Source organism: Falco peregrinus, chromosome 9 (assembly GCF_023634155.1).
Source record: "Falco peregrinus isolate bFalPer1 chromosome 9, bFalPer1.pri, whole genome shotgun sequence".
In the NCBI taxonomy this organism is placed as follows: domain Eukaryota; kingdom Metazoa; phylum Chordata; class Aves; order Falconiformes; family Falconidae; genus Falco; species Falco peregrinus.
The window spans coordinates 11,655,565-11,675,445 of NC_073729.1; the positions used below are offsets into that span (position 1 = coordinate 11,655,565).

Here is a 19,881-nt window from a genome sequence, read left to right on the forward strand (position 1 = left end):
TACCATCTTATCAAGACAAAAAAAGACATTTAATCTGAAATATCTGGTCTCAATAGTCTCTTGCCAAAGTTAAGGAATCTTGCTGTTTATTTTTAAATGGTAAAAGTTGCTATGTGTGTAATAGTATTCCTAGAAATTACTAAAGTAAAAGTATCAATTTACTCTTAGGAATGAACAAATTATTTAAATTATCAAATTCTTACCAGGAACTACTCTAGCGACATAATCACTTAATGGATTTCTAAACGGCTCTAAGGAGCAAGACCTTCCAAAACATGGTCCGTCCCTAAGTATTATGTCCCATTTCCTATGAATTTTAATACTACAGAGAGAAACACCACAATTAAAAACAAACAAGCAAAAATATATCTGCAGATTTATTTTAAGAAGTTTAGAAGAGTCTCATAGCTTCATCCTGCATACTAAAATGTTGTGCAACTGTGGGAATGGAGCTGTTTGCTTAGAGCATGGAAAGTAATACGAGCCCTTAGCGGTTCATTTCCCAGCTCCATTGCAGGCGATGCATTTCTGCCGGGGAATACAACACTCCGGCTGGCTTTTCAGCTAACACAAGGCTCCAGCTTTACCATGTTCCCTTCAACTACAGCGGTCTGCAGTTGAATACTCATTTATAGTTACTTGTACAATGGCACCAATATAATAATAATAGTAATCCTCCTCCCAAATCATCCTTTCTTTTTCAACTGAACATTTTTGAAAAAGATTTTAAAACAATATTAAATATAATCATAGCTTCTTGATGTACACTGAGGTCTACAGCCCCAAATATAAAACAGATGATGAAAATAAACAAGGTGCTAATTTTCTAGAAATTTTTTACACATTTGAAGACTATCCGTAGATCTCTAATTAGCAGGTTCTCTTCAGACTAAACAAACATAAGGTTTTCTGTCTTTTCCTCACAGGTTAAGTTTTCAGGATCTGTTTTGTTGCTTTCTTTTGGTTCCTCTTCACCAATTGATCCTTGACTTCTTTTGAAATTAACTGCCTAAAAGGAGACACAGGACTCCAGCTGAAAATGGCTGGAGTGAAAAAATCCTTTCCACAGGTTTGCATGGCCTTTGGGCCATATTTCTTTTACATCAGTCATATAGCAACACTGATACACTGTCAGGCTAGGGCCCATATCCCTTTTTAATGCTCATAATTAGCTAGCATCCTGTTCTTCATTCTGTACTTACTAGTTTCTGCTTAAATGTATAACCTTGCACTCGTCTATACTGAATTGAGTCCAGTTATTTATATTGCTTTCCTATGCATCAGGCTCTTTCTATGTTTTAATTGTGTCCTTTGGCATGGCAACAAGGCTCCCAGCTAGAATCACCTATAAATTCACTAAGCTTGGTCCTTACCCCCTGTTTTACAGGGTCGACAAGAACACTGAGGAACAGCATGTGCAGAACCTCGCTCCACACCTCACTTAATCAGCCAGCATTCATTGTCAAAAAAAGAATATATTAACTCTACTCAGAACATACTTTTCTCACTGGCTTTTGACCAGTTTATGTAGGTACAACTAGGATTCAAGACCTCATAGAAACAGCTCTAAATATGCAGATGTAAGTGCGTAACATACACAAACAGAAGTCTCAGACAAATAAATAAGTTTTACAGTGGCATCTGGAGGAAGCTGGCCCATGCACTTAAAGGCATAGTGACTTCACTCCCTCTTCTTCTCCTAACTAGTTTTAATTTTTTAGAGTTTCTGTGTCCTAACATCTCTGTCCATCCTTCCTAACATCTTCATGTAATTTTTTCAAGACTTCTCCTTCTATTAAGAAACACCTCCCCCCCTTTACGAAATACGCATCTTCAGTTTAACTTAGGACTTTTGTATTAAAAGTTGGTCAGTCAGTCAAGTCCATATGGCCTTACAGTTCATTTCTTATTAACTTTTATAGTACTACAATGAAAATAAGGAATTCTCATAAGTAAACAACATGGAATTCTGTATGTCTGGCTAGATAATCCCTTTGACCTCAGCTATGCATCTTCAATCATACCACCAGCCATTCCACCTGGGGTGTTACTCCACGTAGAGAGCAAAGTCTTATACTGTACTTTAGAACACAAAATCTTTTAACCTTGACGGCTACGTTTCCATTAGGGTTAAAACTCCATTACAAACCATTACATGAGTTTTCTCAGTGGAGAGCCCACAGGCCTTCCCCAGTATGTCTCTGGCATATAGTACTAGAACATTAAGTACTCAGGGAAGAACAGCACACTGCTAGGCAGGGAAAGATTCTCTTAATGACAAAACCTAGTGAAGAAAATTGCCAAGTCAAGTTGATTTTGCACCTTCCTCCTGCCATCACTTGCTGTTTTCCTAGACTAGAGTTAAGAAATAAACCTGTAACCACTTGTGTAACCACTCCCCTGCTGGCCTCATAGGCACAGTGAGTTACGTTACTGCCAACACATTTTTACATAACCAATCTGTCATGAATGCAAAAAAAATAATATAGAAAATTCATCATTTTATATAATCAGTAATTGAGAATTAGTTCAACATCAAATCAGAAATAAGTTTTTTAATTACACTCACATTTACCAAATGTATAACCTCCAATGATCTCTGCTGCACTGAGTGACTGTGAAATATCCCCTGCTGGAAGTCCAACACTCATTAACTATGTAAAACCTGGTGAATCACACTCATGTGAACAGAAAAGGGGGAATAAAAATTTTAAATAATAATAAATAAAGCAACCTTGCCAACAGATCAACCAGCAAGCACTCAGATAAGTACAGGAAAGTACAGTAGACAGAAAATGACCTGCTAAATAAAAGTGGCTGATTGACACACAGCAGTTGTTTAAGACTTGGGAAATCTTTGTGGCATGCATAAAGACAAGATAAAACAACGTAATATGAACCAAGGCCATCTGTGGATGGTTGGAGTGCATTCTGCAGTTGTGAAAGTCAGTACTGAGAGGAAACTGAGCAAGTATAGTTAGGTATCACATGTATCAGCAGCAACTGAATATAGGACCTATAACGCCAAAGTCATAAGACTATAGATTACTTGAGTTGGTGTAAGAGCTCACAAACAATAAATATTAGACCTGTGTAAGCACACGTCCAAAAGGCTGAATCACCAAGATTTTCCACAAAGATGTTATTTCAGAAGACATAGCCTTAAAGACCAAAAGTCATTACCTGGGCTCCACAAATTATAAGCTAAATATGTTAATTATATGTCTTATAATAAAAGAATGAGAGAAATTGCATGAAACATAAAAAAGTTTATGGTAACAGACGACAAAAAACTAGAAGGAAAGATATGCTAAGGCAAGGTGGTTGAAACTATATTGATGGTAGTACCACTGCAGATGAAAAATCAAGTGTATACCATAAATTGCCTCAGGGATCTGCAAAGCAATTTCTTGAAGAACCTGTATTATAGTCTCCATAGAGATTCTGGATATAGTTCAATGCCCATCATATTGCATCAGATATTAACATAAAATGTTTCCTGAAACAATTCCAAACCAACTGTTTTTCCTAGTTTCAGAAAAAAGAGAGAAAAGAAAAAAAGGCTTTTGCATTCCATTACCTGTTTCAGCTTCTTCTTCATCTTTAGTTTCCAAACCTCTCTCTGCAATATGCTTTTTACTCTAGCCTGGACATAATATTAGCAGCTGCTGGAAACTTGACTGTCTAAGAATCGCTTACATGATCCAGTCATTACAGAGTCCTTTTCCAAGAAAAAGGCTTAAATATTCCTCCAGAATATAAGAGAAAAAAAATTAAAAATCTGACTTCAGAGTATGATTCAACAGCTTTAATTTAAAATGGGAATAATCAGCAAAAATGGAAAAGGGTATGACAATAAAGGGAAGAAATATCTGGCCAGCTCAACTGTCTTAATTTTCAACAACCTTCTCAGAGGCTGGTAAGTGTGGAATCTTATGTTTTCTTGCATGTTACTTTAATAGGAAACAATTCAGAATGCGGCTTATTGTCAGAAACCAATGACAAACATCATAGAGCGCTTCTGTACAGATGTTCTGTTCAGAGGCTTCTGCAACAGAACTTCTAGCCGAATCTTGATAGGCTGTAGAAGTAAGCCTCTTAAAGCAAGCACGTATGCAAGATAATAAAACTGAATACAGGCCAGTTTATGTTCTCCACATGTGCTGTTTCAGTTTCAGCTCAAAGAATCTCCAACACAGCTAATTTTAAACCAAAAAATACCAACTTCTTAAGTTGATCAACAAGCTGTTACACAGAAATTTGTCACTAATACCATGGATCTCATATTGGGCTGTGGAGGGTGGAGGAGCTGGGAAAAGAAACCTGGCAGTCAGAATGGTGATTTGTGAGCTTTTTCAACATGTCATAACCCTCCTCTCTTAATTCAGTCACATGAATCACCTTCAGTTCCACTGATAATTGAATAAGGTGCCTGTGGCAACTATAATACTTGCATTAATGGGGAAGATGAGGGACATGCTTGATGTCTTGTCTTTCATTGCAGTTTAGAAGCTGAAAACAAGGAGTAGAGCCAGCAGAGTTCAATCAGTTTTCCCACAAACTACTAGCAGCACACAGACTGTAGTATTATATTTCAATACAAGAAAATGTACACTCTAGACTATTTTCAGCCTATTTGGAATTGATAATATTTAGGAGAGCATGGACTTTCCATCTCTTTAGTACTCTCTTCAGTCAGCAGAATTATGAGTCACGGTAATTGCTACTGTGTAGTGATGAATGAGTAGCCTACACAGTAAACATTTTTATTTTGGCATTTGACTATGGATACAATACAAATTTAATCACGGCATGTTAGCACTACCTCAGATACACACCCATGTGAATATGTACATACATTCAGTGTACTTGAGGAGGAGAAGAAGGAGAAGGCTGGAACATGATTTCTGGATCTGTAATTCTTGCCTTTCATCTGAAGGCAATTAATAAATCAACAACAGGATTTTCTATTTGCTGTTGTTCCTTGCTGGTTAAGTGAAAGTGGCAGCCACTTTGAAGAAGCTAACAGCATATAGTCTGAAATTAAGTAAAAACAGAGATTGGTAAATTTCTGTAGTCCTTAAACCAAAAGGATTTTGACCAAATATTTACATTTTATCTGGATAATTTTTCCTAATACTAATACCTATTTTCTCCTTCAGATGGTTATATTACTTAAAGGAAGATATCCTTACAGAAGTCATTAAGATTCACTCTCAAGATCATGAGCTTAATGCCTGTTGCATGGGTTTGATTGCTCCACCTCTTCCTAGTACAGCCTATGAACAGCATCCAGAAGAAAGGAGAGAAAAGCATAAGAATAACGTACACATATTTCAGGTCAGCCATCAGCTCTGTGCCACATGCACTTCAAAAGGTAAGTCTAAAGCAGCCTACAAGAGTCATCAGACACCTCCGCTTCATATGAAGGCACCTCTCTCTCAATATAAAGATATCTTACCGCTGTACAAAGTTTTCCAGAGGCAACAGACCTTCCATTTTGCTGCACTCCATCCACCGCACTTCAAATAGCTCAGTTAATTTACAATGTCCTTAGAGAGCCCATAATATTGTTTGTAGTAAATATCAGCATTTATGTTTGCGATGCTTGTTAGTAACTTGTGGGTACACCTACATGCCTACATACCAAAATGCAGGTTGTGCCATTTTTATTTGGAATGGTGTGTTCCAGTTAAGAATAAAGCAACAGGACAACAAATGAAATTGTATGTGAACCTTCTAACCCAAATCCCCTGGGAGAATCAAAGAAATTTTGCTAAAGATGAGACACTTTCAACTGCAGGTAGTGGGGGGTGTCTCAGGTTCCCTAGCTTGCAACAGAAACTTTTAACAGTGACAGATTTATGCTTAGGCCCTGTAAAAGAACCCAACATCAGTTACCTGCAAAATGCTTTCCACAAGCTGCCCACCAACTATGTTCTAAGAACTATGCTGCTGCCTTAGCTGTAATGATAAAAGTGCACTGTTCATATACAAGAACTTTTCCATATCCTTCTAGAAACAGACTGCTGAGAGACATGCCTCCTTTAATAAATCCTGTGACCTCCTTTGAGGATGGGCTTTGAGTCTTACTAACAAGACTGCATCATTACAAACCCTTACAATACTGCATGAAACCAGGGTGGTACTACGTGCCTGTGTCAGATACTCAGCTTCTCCTCCAGAACAGCTAACCAGGACAGTTCCAAAATTGCCATCAAAGAATCACATGCCATGAAGTATTGTGTAGCTGTACCCGTTGCAGAGTTTTGCCTTTCTGATATTAGCTAGGATATTATCAGAAAAAGCCTTTCTCTTGTGGAAATACTACTGCAGACTAATAATACTTCTTACTGGCAAAAGGCAGCAAAAGTAAAATGGAGAAAAAACAGTAAACAAAGGAAAACACATTAACTGTGCCTCATATACAACTGAGACAAGGCTAAATCATTTTTTGGCTTTGTCCATCTGCTCTTACACTTTGCTACCCACTCTGTCCATACTTAGGGTCAATCTTGGCACAGCATTTTCACAGGTCATTTCAACATCAAGGAAGTCCAATGGAAAAAGCTGAAGCATGGTGACACCTTACCTAAATATTGATCTAAATATTTATTGCTTTGTCCCTGTTGCTGCTGCGTGATGCTACTATAAGCATTACGTTACTACTACTTAAAACGAGATCCTCTGTTCTAAGCATTTGAAAATAGCAGCTGTGTCTGTCATTTTTGCCTGCCTGGATCTCGTGATTTCTCTGTTTGTTTGCTGCCCTAACCCAGTCCAGGCTGCAGATACCACGGAAATCTAGCTTAGCCAACCACTGCAACATCAAACCCGATTCTGGTCTCTGAAGTGATTTCAGCTAATGATGAAATCTGAGCCAGCTTTGGCATACTTCACTAAGGGTTTATGGAAGTCTGTTGCAGTCATTCTCTTAGGTGCCATTTGTTACTCTGGAAGGGACTCATACTTTCATTATCAGCCAAAGAGCAACAGTTTATGATTGCAGGGCCTGAAATCTTTATTTGCTACCACAGTCAGTGCCAGACATGTGACATTAGGACTCTTGAACATGAGAATTAAATAAGTAACTTGGATTGTTTCAATTTTATTTTTTTTAAATCACTCGTCAAAGGAATTTGGGAGCAGACTGCTTAAGTTCTCCTGGGAACAATGCAAGATCATTTTCACTTCTCTTCCTTTCCCCTACATATGCTCACCCCCTTAAGGAGCTTGCAAGGAAAAGCAGCAGTGTTGATAGTCTCCTTTATGTAGCCTACATAGAATGAATTACAGGCAACAACAGTAATAGCATTAATTTTTGTAAAAGCCTGTGCTGCATTTGAACACAGTATCCTTTCTGAGCACAGTACCTGAAAATCATCCCAAAGACACCCTCTGTTAACCCCTCCAAATCTGTGAACATTTCAGTGAGACTTCACTGAAGCTGTTCCTTGAGCGCTTTCTTGTTACTGTCCTCAGTGTTTCCTGCACGCCACGCAACCTGCCAACAGTACACCTTAGCCTTTTGTTAGCAAACCTACCTTTTTAGAAATTATATTTAAACAAGGAAGGAGGGGTGACAGACGTACTGTATTCAAAACCTCATTAAAATTAAATAATAAATTAATGTATGATCTCAAAAACTACCATAGCTCTAACTGCACAGAGCACAGGTTAAACTAATAGTATAAAGTTACCAACTGCTACTTCCTGTTGTCTCTTCTCTTTCACTACCTCACTCACCTCTCATTTAATAATCCCCCCCATCCACGCTCCAGAAGCATGTTTCCAGAAACTGATGTAAATATTTTGTAAATTAACTTCAAGATTCTCAAGCTTTTATTAAAGACTGACATATCATGAATATTTTATATTCAAGAAACTAACCAAAGCTCCTAATCACATTTTCCTACACAAAAGCCATTTACTTACATTTTATGTTTATACTAGTAAAAAAAAAATAGAAGTGAGTGTATGTGCATATGTATACATATGTTTTTAAACCAGTGCCATATAGAAGCACTAACATAAATGGCGTGCATAGAATTTGCAAGAAAATTACACACAGGTTAAAACAGATTTTAAAAGTATAACGAGAGGATGGGCTGCTTACATTACACACAATTAAATTAATATTGTAATTAAAAAAAACAGTCTACTGTGAAGGACCTATTCACATCCCATTCATGGATTTTTTTCACACACTGAAAAATAAATACCTAGAAACTAACAAAATCTAAAGGCTGACAAAAACTAAGTAATTTTTCCAAGGTGACAAGACAACTGCACAGATCTTTTTTTTTTTTTTCCTTTTATAGGAAGACAAAAACAATCACATGCAGTTAATTCATGTTCAGACAGTTCATCACAAAATTAGAATTTTAATAGCACTGCCTTTTTAAAAAAACATAGTTTTATCAGAGTAACATGCACAAGAAAAAAGTACCACCATTTTTACCTAAACAAAGGCATCCTAAAAGATCTCATATGGTTACCCTGATGAGGAATTGATTAAGTGATGAATTAGTTCAAGTATTTTTTCATTTCGAAGCACAACATGGTAAACAACACACTCTGCTTTTTTGCCATACATTCTCATGCAAGGTTTGCTTTGTTGTATCACAATCTCAGGAAAGCACGAGCACTTGCTAGAATCTATTGCCATTTGTTCAAAGTTTGATCCTAGAGTTTCGTTTTAAAGACAAAGACAGCTGATTCTCTCCCCCCTCCCTAAGCTGCCTCCTCCTCCTACGTGAAGAAATGTCTTTAATTCATTCCTCACGAAGAAATTTACAGTACTTTATGTCTGAGACACTCGGTATATTTCCTTTCACAAAGCTGAGAATACTGACTAAGATCTGCTAACGTGTATTTACAAAGAGAAAACAAAGCCCACTTACCCTCTTTAGCCACGTGAAGTGCTTGTAAATATCAATCTCACCATCCATGCTTTGGGCCCATCTCAGCAGTCACATTCCCAGGGTTAAAAGAAACTTTTGGAAGCAAGCGCACTGCTTTGTTCTACAGGATATAACTGTGACTTCTTCCCCTTTCAACCCTCAACTTCTAAAATCTTGAATGCGTCTTCACATTTTAAGCTAAACCTGCCTCTGTCCCACAGTGTTATCCCAAATGCCTCTCACAGATGTATATATAACACACATCTGTATAAACTTCTGACTCTCCTCCAAACATCTGGTTTTTTTAAACAACAGATCGGTTAGCAACAAGAACAATGCAACTCTAAAAACGTCAAAAATATAATTTGCTAAATGATCTTTAAAAAAGGATCTTTCAAGTATAGTATAAATCTGCTGAAACTGTTCCCTTTTAATGTTGAATAACAAGCTAAAAATTACTAAGCTGTCACTGAGAAACTATTTTCAAGTAATGCTTTCTCTGGCTTTCTGTTTCAAGAGTGGCTGGAACTCATTACCAAAGACCCCCTATTTCCTGTCTCTGTTTTACTCCCTGTTTATTGTAACACTACTCAGCCTTCTCAGTTTATTTCAGGCTCAGACCAAACCTAAAAATAAGTTCTGGTCTTTGAATTACTTGCCTGTCCTCACCAAAGACATTCTAAAAGAGGAGGAATTCAAGGACGATCCTGTGGATAAGTTAATTATTCCATAAATACTGCTATTGCCAAAGAGGCAATTTTCCATCTTAACAGAAGACGATGATACCCTTCTAAGACTTTTGTCTGTTCCTGCTGAAGCGGAAGTCTTTTAGCATGGCAACTTTTCAAACTTGCAACACCAAGATAAATGCATATGCAAAGCAATGCTCTGGCAAGAAGTTTAAAAGTGCTGCCTGTTACTGCGGTGTCCTCTAGTGCCTCCACATAGTAGTTTTGATTAAGTTCCAATTTTTCCCCATAAACTCCAGTTCCCAGTGTTTGTTTCTCCTACTAGTTAGAAGTGGCTTTGGCCTTAAACTGGGTAACTGATTGTTACACACACAAGGACAACTGCTTAGGCAATGCCTATTAAGACCAAAAAGCAGCTGTCTCCATGGAATTTTTGTGATGACCTCAGAACATTTACTTATCTCTCCATTTTCTTCAGTCACTACAGCCAAACTCACTCCTGCATTTAAGGTAATTAACATTAAGGTAATGCACTCCTGCATTATGTAAAACAGCAATTTGGAAAAGCCAGTGTCAAAGTTGTCCATCATACTAATGATACATACAAAAACCTCAAAGTCTGAAGGTCTATAATGCCCTGAAAAGCAGTTCTTACAGGGACCTGCCTTACTTAGGCATCTACCCACACTCCAAACTGTGGAAGTCACAGATACTTGAAGGAGTTTCTGCATAGGATGTGGGCTTTTATTATTTCAACCATTCTTGATCCTTTTGACCTGACTGACATCTTTTTAGAATATTCCATAACACAAAGAAAGAGGGAAAGATTTAAACTTGGACTTCCAGGTATCTTCATCTATTTATTACCTGTTGTTACTTAAGACCATGTGACAAGAAAAGAATTGGTTTTAGAAAGTTTGTGCTACAAGTCTTCTAAAGGTGCTAGGATACCTAAAATCAGCAGTAAACGTTAAAAGATAAAAAAACTGTCCAAAAGTTTCCAAAAGTAAACCATGCTACAAGACAGGTCTGAAGAGGACTTGGGTTGCTCTGTACATAGAATGCACTTATTCTACGCTGGTTGAGTAAGTCTTTATGCTATCTTAAAGTTGATGAGAGCAGCTATTTCTTGAAAAGCTCACACCATCCAGAAAGAGCCATAGTACATTGTCGATGGTCCATTTAAAAAAAAAAAAAAAAAAAAACAAACCAGAAAATTATAAAAATTAAGGTGCATTTAATTTAGTACACTTCTCTATGCGTAACAGCCTCTGTTGTGGCTGACAAACTGAAGAATGAATATGGCTTCTCTGGACATTAAACATGAACTCCCTGCAAGTTCAGGCATATTTTTCCCCCCAGAAAACTAGTTACCTAACCATGGAGAACAGCAAATACATCAAACTTTATCTCAAAGTATGGCATATCCCACCACTACAGACCCTGAAGTTGTTCCACATTCCATCCATTTGAAAACATAGGCTCTAAGATTCTCATTTCGGTATTATTCAGGGAATGGGGAAACATACCTCTTAAAACACTCCACCAAACATCATCAGTTAATGATTTTGTTTTGCATTTAAAAACCTACAGGAAAACTATATTACTCCACTTATTAGTGCCTCAGTGTAGAGTCTGTAGCTAGGTGAATACTCATTTCTCTTAAAAGTATTTAAAATTACAAACATACCTTATTTCTGCCTTGTCATTTGTGCCGGATTTCATGCAAAGGCCTCTTGATTCTGTTAGTCATTCTTCCTGATTAAAAGGTAAACGTGTCTGAATTTTATGCATCTTATCAGCCACGAATGTTGACAACATACATTCCAGACAGTCACATGTTCACTTTTAGCCTGTCACCTGCATGCTGAACTTTACATCCTGCTTGAGCTTTGGCCTGAAAAAGTTTCAGACACCAGCTGAAGGCAAATCAATTGCCCCAGATTCGCTTAGAATATTTTTCTGTTTCACTGGAAAAGCAAGTTACCTTCTCTAGGCTGTGTAAAAGAAGGAAAGTATGTTGCAACCTGAGGATTCCTTTATCGGGTTACCACTGTATTTTTTTTTTCTTATTTTTAGGAAATCCATGGGTATGTGTAGTTCTTCACTGAGCACTAACTTCTATTTCATGCTTTCAGTGGAGCATTGAAAAAACAAACAAGCACAAATCCCCCACCATGCTCAAGTGTTACTCCATGGAGAGGGAGTGTTCTAGCTATTACTACTTCCCCCTACCAAATTGTTTATTTTCTCCAGTGTTGTCTCCAAAAATAAATGAAAATACACATTACAGCAATATAAGTGCAATGTAGGACGCTAAAATGTTTTAAATTAACACAATTTATATACTCCAAGGTGTATGAAAACCCATTAGGATTTCTTTGCTAATCCTGTACTTCCATAGAAAACTGCTGACTACTGCCACTGTTGACAGAACTAAAAACTCCATTTGCAGGATACCAAAGGTGCTAGCCACAGGAAGTCTGCTGATACAGAACCCAGAACAAACACTCAACTAAGCACCCCATTACTTCACTAGTCAGAATGTCAAATATTTCAAACAAGATTTTAAATCTGTTTGAAACAGTAAACAGACGCTGCAACAGCTTTTGAAACTGAAAGTAACAGAATGCTTTAAACAATCGTTAGGCTTCTCCGGTCCTCCATTCCAGACCTATGAAGAGGCAAGAAAACATCCACAAATCCTCTTAGAACTGCAAAGGGAAGGACAGCCTGACTGGTGGATTCCCCCTTCTCCTACCAACATTGGAGCACAGGGTTTTTTGCTTTTCTGCCACTGTCCCTCTTTCTCCAATGCAGCTGAAGCCCTGTGAACATTGTAAAACTGTATTTATTACTGTTATTTTAGAAGTCTTACTTTTTATTCAGTTAAGTTTGTGCTAAAACACAGGGTTTTGAGATCTTTCAGAGCAGCACAATTGCAAACTGTCAATAGCACTCTTGTATTGGCACTGCCTTGCCTGGGAAGTCAGAAGGCAAACGAACAGGAAGCAGAGCAGTTCCCCAGCCTCCATTAGGTCCAGGTCCCTGGAGCACTGCACCTCTCTTCCTTTTCAGCAATAACTTTTAGATCATTTTGTTTTCAAAACCCATCAGCCTCTAAAATAACACTAAAAGAACATACACATAGCTTTTCAAGACAAGAAGTGAAATGACCAACTAGACCTCTTCCCAGCCTCATCAGTGGAGTCCAGTTGAGTATGGACATGCAACAAAAATTTATTCATTCCCATGAATTAGTATCAGCTTTTCCTACATCCATTACTCTGTGCTATTCCCATTCCTTGTGCTTGGGCTGCTTTGGAAACAAAGGGATTAGGACCAGAGGGGAAAATTTCCTCAGCATGCCCACTCACACACCTGTCATTCTCATGTGCAGACGTGAAGAAAGAGAGACTGAGAATATGCCTGCACAGGAGTACTTGTGGAAAAACAAATTCAGGTCATTTGTGCAAAAGACAATGGAGGAGGAAATCCTTTTTACATGGTGAGGAATGGCTTCAGAAATCTAGATGAAGCGTTTTCAGCAAGGTAAGGCTTATCGAGACTTACTCTTTCTCAGAAGTTTCTGATTAACAAAGTTTATATACTCCAAGCTGTATGAAAACCCATTAGGATTTCTTTGCTAATTCTGTACTTCCATAGAAAACTGCTGACTACTGCCACTGTTAATAGAACCAAAAACTCCATTTGCAGGAGCACAGGAGAAAGAGGGACAGTGGTGAAAAAACAAACAAGAAGAGTCTTAATCACAACTAACTGATAATGCCTAAGTGACAGAGAAAGATGAAACTCTTGGAACAAAAGGAAAAAACCCTGCATTCTGTATATGAACATATTTGTTTTAGTTGTGATAATTTTAAAAGAATAAACAAGCATCCTGGGAAACAGACTAGAAATAATGTTATGTAGATACATGAACACATCATCCTTTTCCAGCATAAAATGCACTCAATCCTAGATGGCTTAATTCTTTGATTAAAACCTATATTTCAGAAATAATCAGACTTAAATGGCCATTAGTTCCAACGAGCACAGTTAACCCTCACCCTTATTGCACGTTCAGGGGAGGGGGGAAGTAATACTTCAAACAGGTGCTGACAACTTTGGAGTCATTCCCATCTGCAGGCTGTATGGTATCGCGTATCTCTAGCACTACTATATCCTTTCTGGTTACTGCTCAAATAATAACTAGCTCTCTTTGTTTGGCTTGCATGAAGAAGGTATTACCAATACTTAGATGAAGTTACTGTTTATTAATTCATCCACAGACATTTGCACATTCTTGGCAGTTTCAAACATTCCTTGGCATATGCTGAAATACTTTTTCCAGCCCAAGTTCTAGAAGAGCTATAACTTTTTGCGTGAAACTTATTTAGATGAAAATGTAGATTGTAAGAAATTTGAGTACTGTTTTTGCATAAAAACTAAAAAAAAAAAGTTTTCTACAACAAAATCACTGTGAACACTCCCACCCCAGTTGCTATAGGCCAGAAAAGAGTACAGTGATACATGAAGATAAAGAAACATATTTATATTCTACCACAGAACATATTACAATAATGCAGGCTTATTTTTCAGTTTGAAAGGCTTCAGAGCACTGCTGAAATTACTAAATATGCAGTGAATCAGTATGTGAAACATCTGAAACAGGATATTTACTGAATTATGTGCCCATACATCAATGACATGACCAGGTAACATTTTCCCTCTCCTCAGTATGACACCCATCAGATTTTCTCTTCTAAATTCCAGAATGGAAAAAATTTGAACACACACACACACACCCCGCCCCGAACAAAGCCAAAAGAAATTAAAGATGCAGATAAACCTTTACAAGGCCTTATTTCTGATAAGGAATATACAAATATTAATTTATTTTCTTCTTAAGCATTTCATTATTTCAGGGAAATAAAGCATGTTTATCTACTTACGAAGAAAAGTAGCATGCCAACGTGTTGTATATGTCCTACATAAGTATAATTTATTTCCATTTTTGAAAGATCACAAAACCTGAAAACATATCTTCTTGCACTTTAACTAAACACAGGACTGTTTACCGCTATTATTAGTGTACTATTCCAAAAAAGAAAGAAATAATTTTGTTGTGAATTATGTTATTGCTATGTTTGTCATAACTGATAACATTTAGCATATGAGATTGGTCAACCTACCCAAATTCTGTGAAATCTGAATTAAAGTTATATACAGAAAGTCTTCAAAACTTATGCTTTTCTTCTAACTTTCAAGTAATACCTCCTAATCAATTATTATTGTAATAATACAAAAATACAAGAGAAATTTTTGTGCTGAGCTTCTTTACGTGACCATTACCTTTACACCTTATCTATTAGCACCACTGTTTAATGAAATAATTCTCTCTTACCTATCCCTCTGTTACTTTATGGAAAACATTTTCTGATGTTTCCTCTAGCTACACTTAAAAAATCAGATACTTCACAGCACTTACACTTTAATATGAATGTTTGTTAAATTAATCCAGTGTATCATATTTAAATCAGCGAAATGCAATCCAGATGGAAATCCTAGTGAGAGATCATAATATGAAATGAAAAAGGGACACCATGCATAACATTAGGCACAAAAGGAAAGATGAACTAACGTGGTATTCAGCCACTTACTGCAAAGGAAAGCACCGAAGCCAACAGCTGAAAGTGCCTTAGATAAAGGAAATGAATAAATGGTTTTAATGCTTTTGAAGGCTAACACACTATTTCTGTGTACAATCATGGCTGCCCACAGAGTAGTCCTCTATTTCCTCTGACAGTATCAAGGTGTGGATAGCTCACGTAGGTGACGATTGCCCCCAAGGGCTAAACATCATAGTATGTCAGTAGACTACCTTGAAATCTTGGACAACTTAACATGAAATAGCAGGGCCTGTATTTTTATATCTGGAATACCATCTTTATTTCATGAGCACTCTAAGCCTAAGGCATAACACAATTCTGTTTAATCACTTCTGGTCATTGTAGTTTAAAGGTGGCTCTGTTAAGCATTACTGACCATTACAAGGGTGAAAGAAAATGCCAAAACCTTATCTCACCATGTCATTTTAAGAAACAGATCTAAACCAGCCCTACCCACTGCAAAGCTATTTTAAGCTTCTGTTCATTCTTCATGTAGAGAAGGTGTTCCTACCTCTGCTGACAGCTACTACAGTGAGCAGTCACAGTCAGAGGTGACGGGGTTGTCTCCCAGACAAAGCAACCACAGAACATTAAAAAACTTAGGCCTGGTTTAGAAAAGTTCCAGGCAAGCTTTGTACGCCCCCTTTCCACCTGCTCCAAGACACTCTCTAGTATTCATAAATAGCTGCACATATGAAGGACAATCGTCTGCTGTTTCTTGTGTGCTATGAATTGTTCTAACATGCTTGGAGAACTCTGAGAGCACCAGCTCTTCCAGTTCAGGGCTTCCTTGCATCATCAACTCATTGAAAGGAGCTGGAGCACAGTGGAGGACTGGGTCATACAACTTTTGACTCCGAGTACTGCTCAGAAAACTTATCCATCTAATGTTTCAAGTTGGCAAAAGTAAACATGAATGCTTACGGAATGACGGCTTTTCTACACTGTCCCAAGCAGGCTCTACTGGTCCATTTCCAATTTAACATGTGTTAATACCACTTGGCAATGGGAAGATTCAGCTATATATAGTTTTGTCGTGACCCTCAACAGTTGAGTCCCACAGTCAAATCCACCAGTAAATAAATATACTGGCTTTAACCGGCATTGCTCAGAATATATTTTCTTCCCACTCAGCTGTTGCTGAAAAATTCTATTGATATTTTTGTAAAAGCACGTTTTCAAATATACTGAAGTGCCCCGTATTGCAGTAATTTTCTGCCTCTATTCTGGACAGATAACTCTGTAAAATGAAACTTAGACAAAAAGTGAAATAAAAGAAAATTAAAGAAAAGAAAATAAAGTGAAATATGTTTCAGCACAGCACTTTAACACATTCTTAAAATAAAACTCTGAAGTACTTTCAAAACATCACAAACTCCAAGTCAGAATTCTGAAATGGCATTTACTGTTTTAATCCAAGTTTCTGTGAAAACACTGGGGAAAAAAATTCCTTGATTTTAACACACAGTGGAAACAATCTCTTCTGAACATTAATCATGACAAAATGGCAATTGTTCCAAGACCCTAAGAAATTTATCCTATTTCTGCTAAAAGGTCTGGTTTTACACTAGAAAAACACAGAGCATGAAATAAGACAAAGCACAGCATATATCATAAAACACATTACATTATTTTAACAAATTGCCTCTACCACACATTCCTCTACTATTTCTTCTGCTATTCTCCCCTTTCTGTTTCCTCAAATGCAGAACACTTAGAAAAATTTTTCAGAATTTGGCTTCCAAGAAAAAACATAACCAGGAAAATACTGCTGAGTTTTCAAGAATCAGTATTTTAAGGGTCAGTATGTAAAGCTACATGGTGAAGTGACTTGCTTTAAATACAAATGTTCCACTAGAAGGAAGATCATGTTTTGCAATCCTGGAAATGAGGCTTTCATTCATGCTTAAAGTCATGTTAGGACCACTGTAAGAACAATAGGGCTCCTCTTTATTCGGAAAAGGGTTCCATGAAGAAGTACAGAATACATTAAAAAAAAGAATTAACAGTGTAGGAGTTCATTAAGAGTTATGAAATGAAACTGTAACTAGATACATTCTCTTACAGTTCAACTCAGTCAGTTGTTACACCAGTAGTTAATTTTTAATGCTGAAATTACTGCCTGTTTTGTGATATGTCATACGGTCACTAGCAATACTAAAATATTTAACAGGAAGCATTGCAACTATACGCAACATTATTTTATATGAACTCTTCATGCTAATCCCCTGGTCTGTCCGTTCTGGTTTTAAGGCTAAAGAATTTAAAGTCGTAAAACACTCCAGACATTCACTCTGAGGCAAAAAAATTTTAATACAGTTAAGTAGTTAAAAGTCTATAATTAATGATGCTTTATTCTATTTTAGCTTTGTCAAAAGATTTGCACAGCTATAGCAACTATTAAATCCTCATTCTGTAATACATATAAATAATCTTTCTAAATTCAGCGCTTTGTGAAATCTATTTCATCTATCTCAAAGCAGTGGCAGAATAGTTACCGTGACCATTTATACTGTAAACTCAGGAACATGAGACTTTCACAGATTTCAGACCGCAGAAATACAAAAAGCAGCCTTTTCAAAAAGCACACTTTTAGTTCCACAAACGGTGTACTTCTCTGGAGGACTGTAGAGGATGACAAAATCCAACTCCACTAAACAACTGGAACACCAAATCACCACCGATGATTCCATGAAAAAGGAATAAAGCAGATGCTTTTGAAAGAGAAAGTAAGCAAGGTAGTGTCAGGTATGAAACATGATGCCTGAAGTTTTCACACTCTAGGTGTATACATTTTTTCCCACATCTTAGGTATTTCTACCTATAGCAGAGAGATCAGAGCCTAACAGCTACAATTGTTTAAAAAGAAATATCAAAAAATAGAACAAACCACAAAAGACAACTTGGTGATATTTCATGTCTGAAAAATTCCAGTTTGGTACTACAGAATTGAAGGAAAGGAAGACTCTAGTGAGAGCAGCTGTAGTGTCTATAATCATCACAGAAGCTTCCCGACTAATCACTAATATGGCCAATATGCCTCAAAGCTGCCTGAAAGGCTAACTCCAGTCTTACTTATTTAAACACTAGGTGTAGTTCAGTACACTTAAGAGGCAATTACGAAAACTGCAAAGCTACTTGAATTATAATGCCAAGGGGCAATTTTCTGCAGAAGTTGTTTTTCCCATTCCAGTACAACGGAGCTCTAGTTTTTAGATCATACTCCAATACAAACACCACCAAGAAAGTTCAGTCACTTTCTGTTCTCTAACCTGCAATCCCAAATACTGCTTTGTGGCACAAGCAGAACTAGCAGGAATAGCCACACTCTGCCTCAGAGGGCTTTCACAGCTGCATTAGCTTATGATGATTACTAATGCAGAAGGATCATGCAAGAAAGTAATTGGGACTTCCGTTGGATAATTCTGCTTAACCCAAATGCTAGCTGTTAAATTCTGTTGATATTATCCAGCAGGAACTAGTCTTGAGCCATCTTTCTGACTCCCCTTTCTGTGGTTTCCCATAAAAGCCAATATAGGGCAGTAGCAAAACACAAACTCAAATTATTTCCGTAAGGCACATTGTTTGTTTTCTTGATTAAGGATGGCAGCTGCAATGATTTTTAATGTAATTAAATGCATTTAAGTGAAGAAGAATCATAAAATAACATTCTTTTCTTGAACGGTGCATGCTTATCTGCTTTCAAAATAAGTGCCAGATTGTTTTTAGTATATTTAGTTTCTAATGCGTTGCTAGTCAGTATAAACTGGGAATATTTTTGACCACACCTATTCCTATATAATGTTAGAAACAAAGCAGTTGCTGTAATTCTCTAAAATCAGTGGCTTATTCAGTACATGCTAGAGCAGCTCTCCAGCTTCAAAGGAAGGTGCACAGACCCCAAAAATAAACAGATGTGGAATTAATCGTCCACAAAAGAAAATCCCCCTCTAATCCGACCTTTAATAGCTCTAAAAAACAACCCCAAAAGCTCAAAAGCATTGGTTCACCATCCACTCCAAAGTTCTTTATAGTTCAACTATTGCTACTGATATCAAACATTGCTTTTTGTAACATTTCAGCTGAACACAACATATAAAATATATTCCAAATATCAAGCTATTTATTAGCCTACCCTTTACAGAGAATGCTCAGAAGAGACCCTTTGTAGCAAATTCCATTTGAGACCATCTAGCATTTTCTACGTAATGATGTTTTATCTGATAGTGACGAGTTGCAAAAACTGGGGACTCGCATCTCAGGGTGCCTGTGCACCTCATGGAGTGGTTGCTCACCAGCACATGGGTTAGCAGACCACAGGGAACTCCATGGCTGCCCACAAAAACTAAGGCACTCATGTCCATTAGGAGATGTGTGTAAATAGGGGAACCCACAGCCACAGAAGCTGTTCATGTTTGTAACCCAGCGCCAGCTGTGAGAGAGGAAATGTAACTGTGAACGCCTATGTGTGCATGTCTGTGTGACTAACATTTTGGAATTAGTTATAGAACTTAATTTAGAAATTTGTAGGGGTTCCTTAAGATTTCTTAAGCTTCTAGTATTCTGGTTTATCTGTTGTATTGCTGATGTTGATCCTAATATATAGGTCATTGATTT

General features: G+C 37.2%; 1 protein-coding gene across 7 annotated transcripts in view; it reads right to left on the reverse strand.

Moving 5' to 3' along the window:
• PPFIBP2 (PPFIA binding protein 2) overlaps nucleotides 1-19,881 on the reverse strand; it is a 102,930-nt gene that overhangs the window by 48,016 nt on the left and 35,033 nt on the right. Inside the window, exon 1 of one of the 7 annotated variants that reach the window (XM_055813446.1) lies at nucleotides 11,283-11,392. The exons of 3 other annotated variants lie outside the window; for them this stretch is intronic. Coding sequence is in view for 3 of the 4 variants with exons in the window: in XM_027778418.2 (XP_027634219.1) it covers nucleotides 4,859-4,933 (75 nt within the window). In the remaining variant the exon portion in view is untranslated. Of the gene's footprint in view, nucleotides 1-4,858; nucleotides 4,949-8,903; nucleotides 9,381-11,282; nucleotides 11,393-19,881 lie in introns of those variants that run through there. 3 more of the 7 variants (XM_055813445.1, XM_027778419.2, XM_027778418.2) reach the window with 3 other exon arrangements.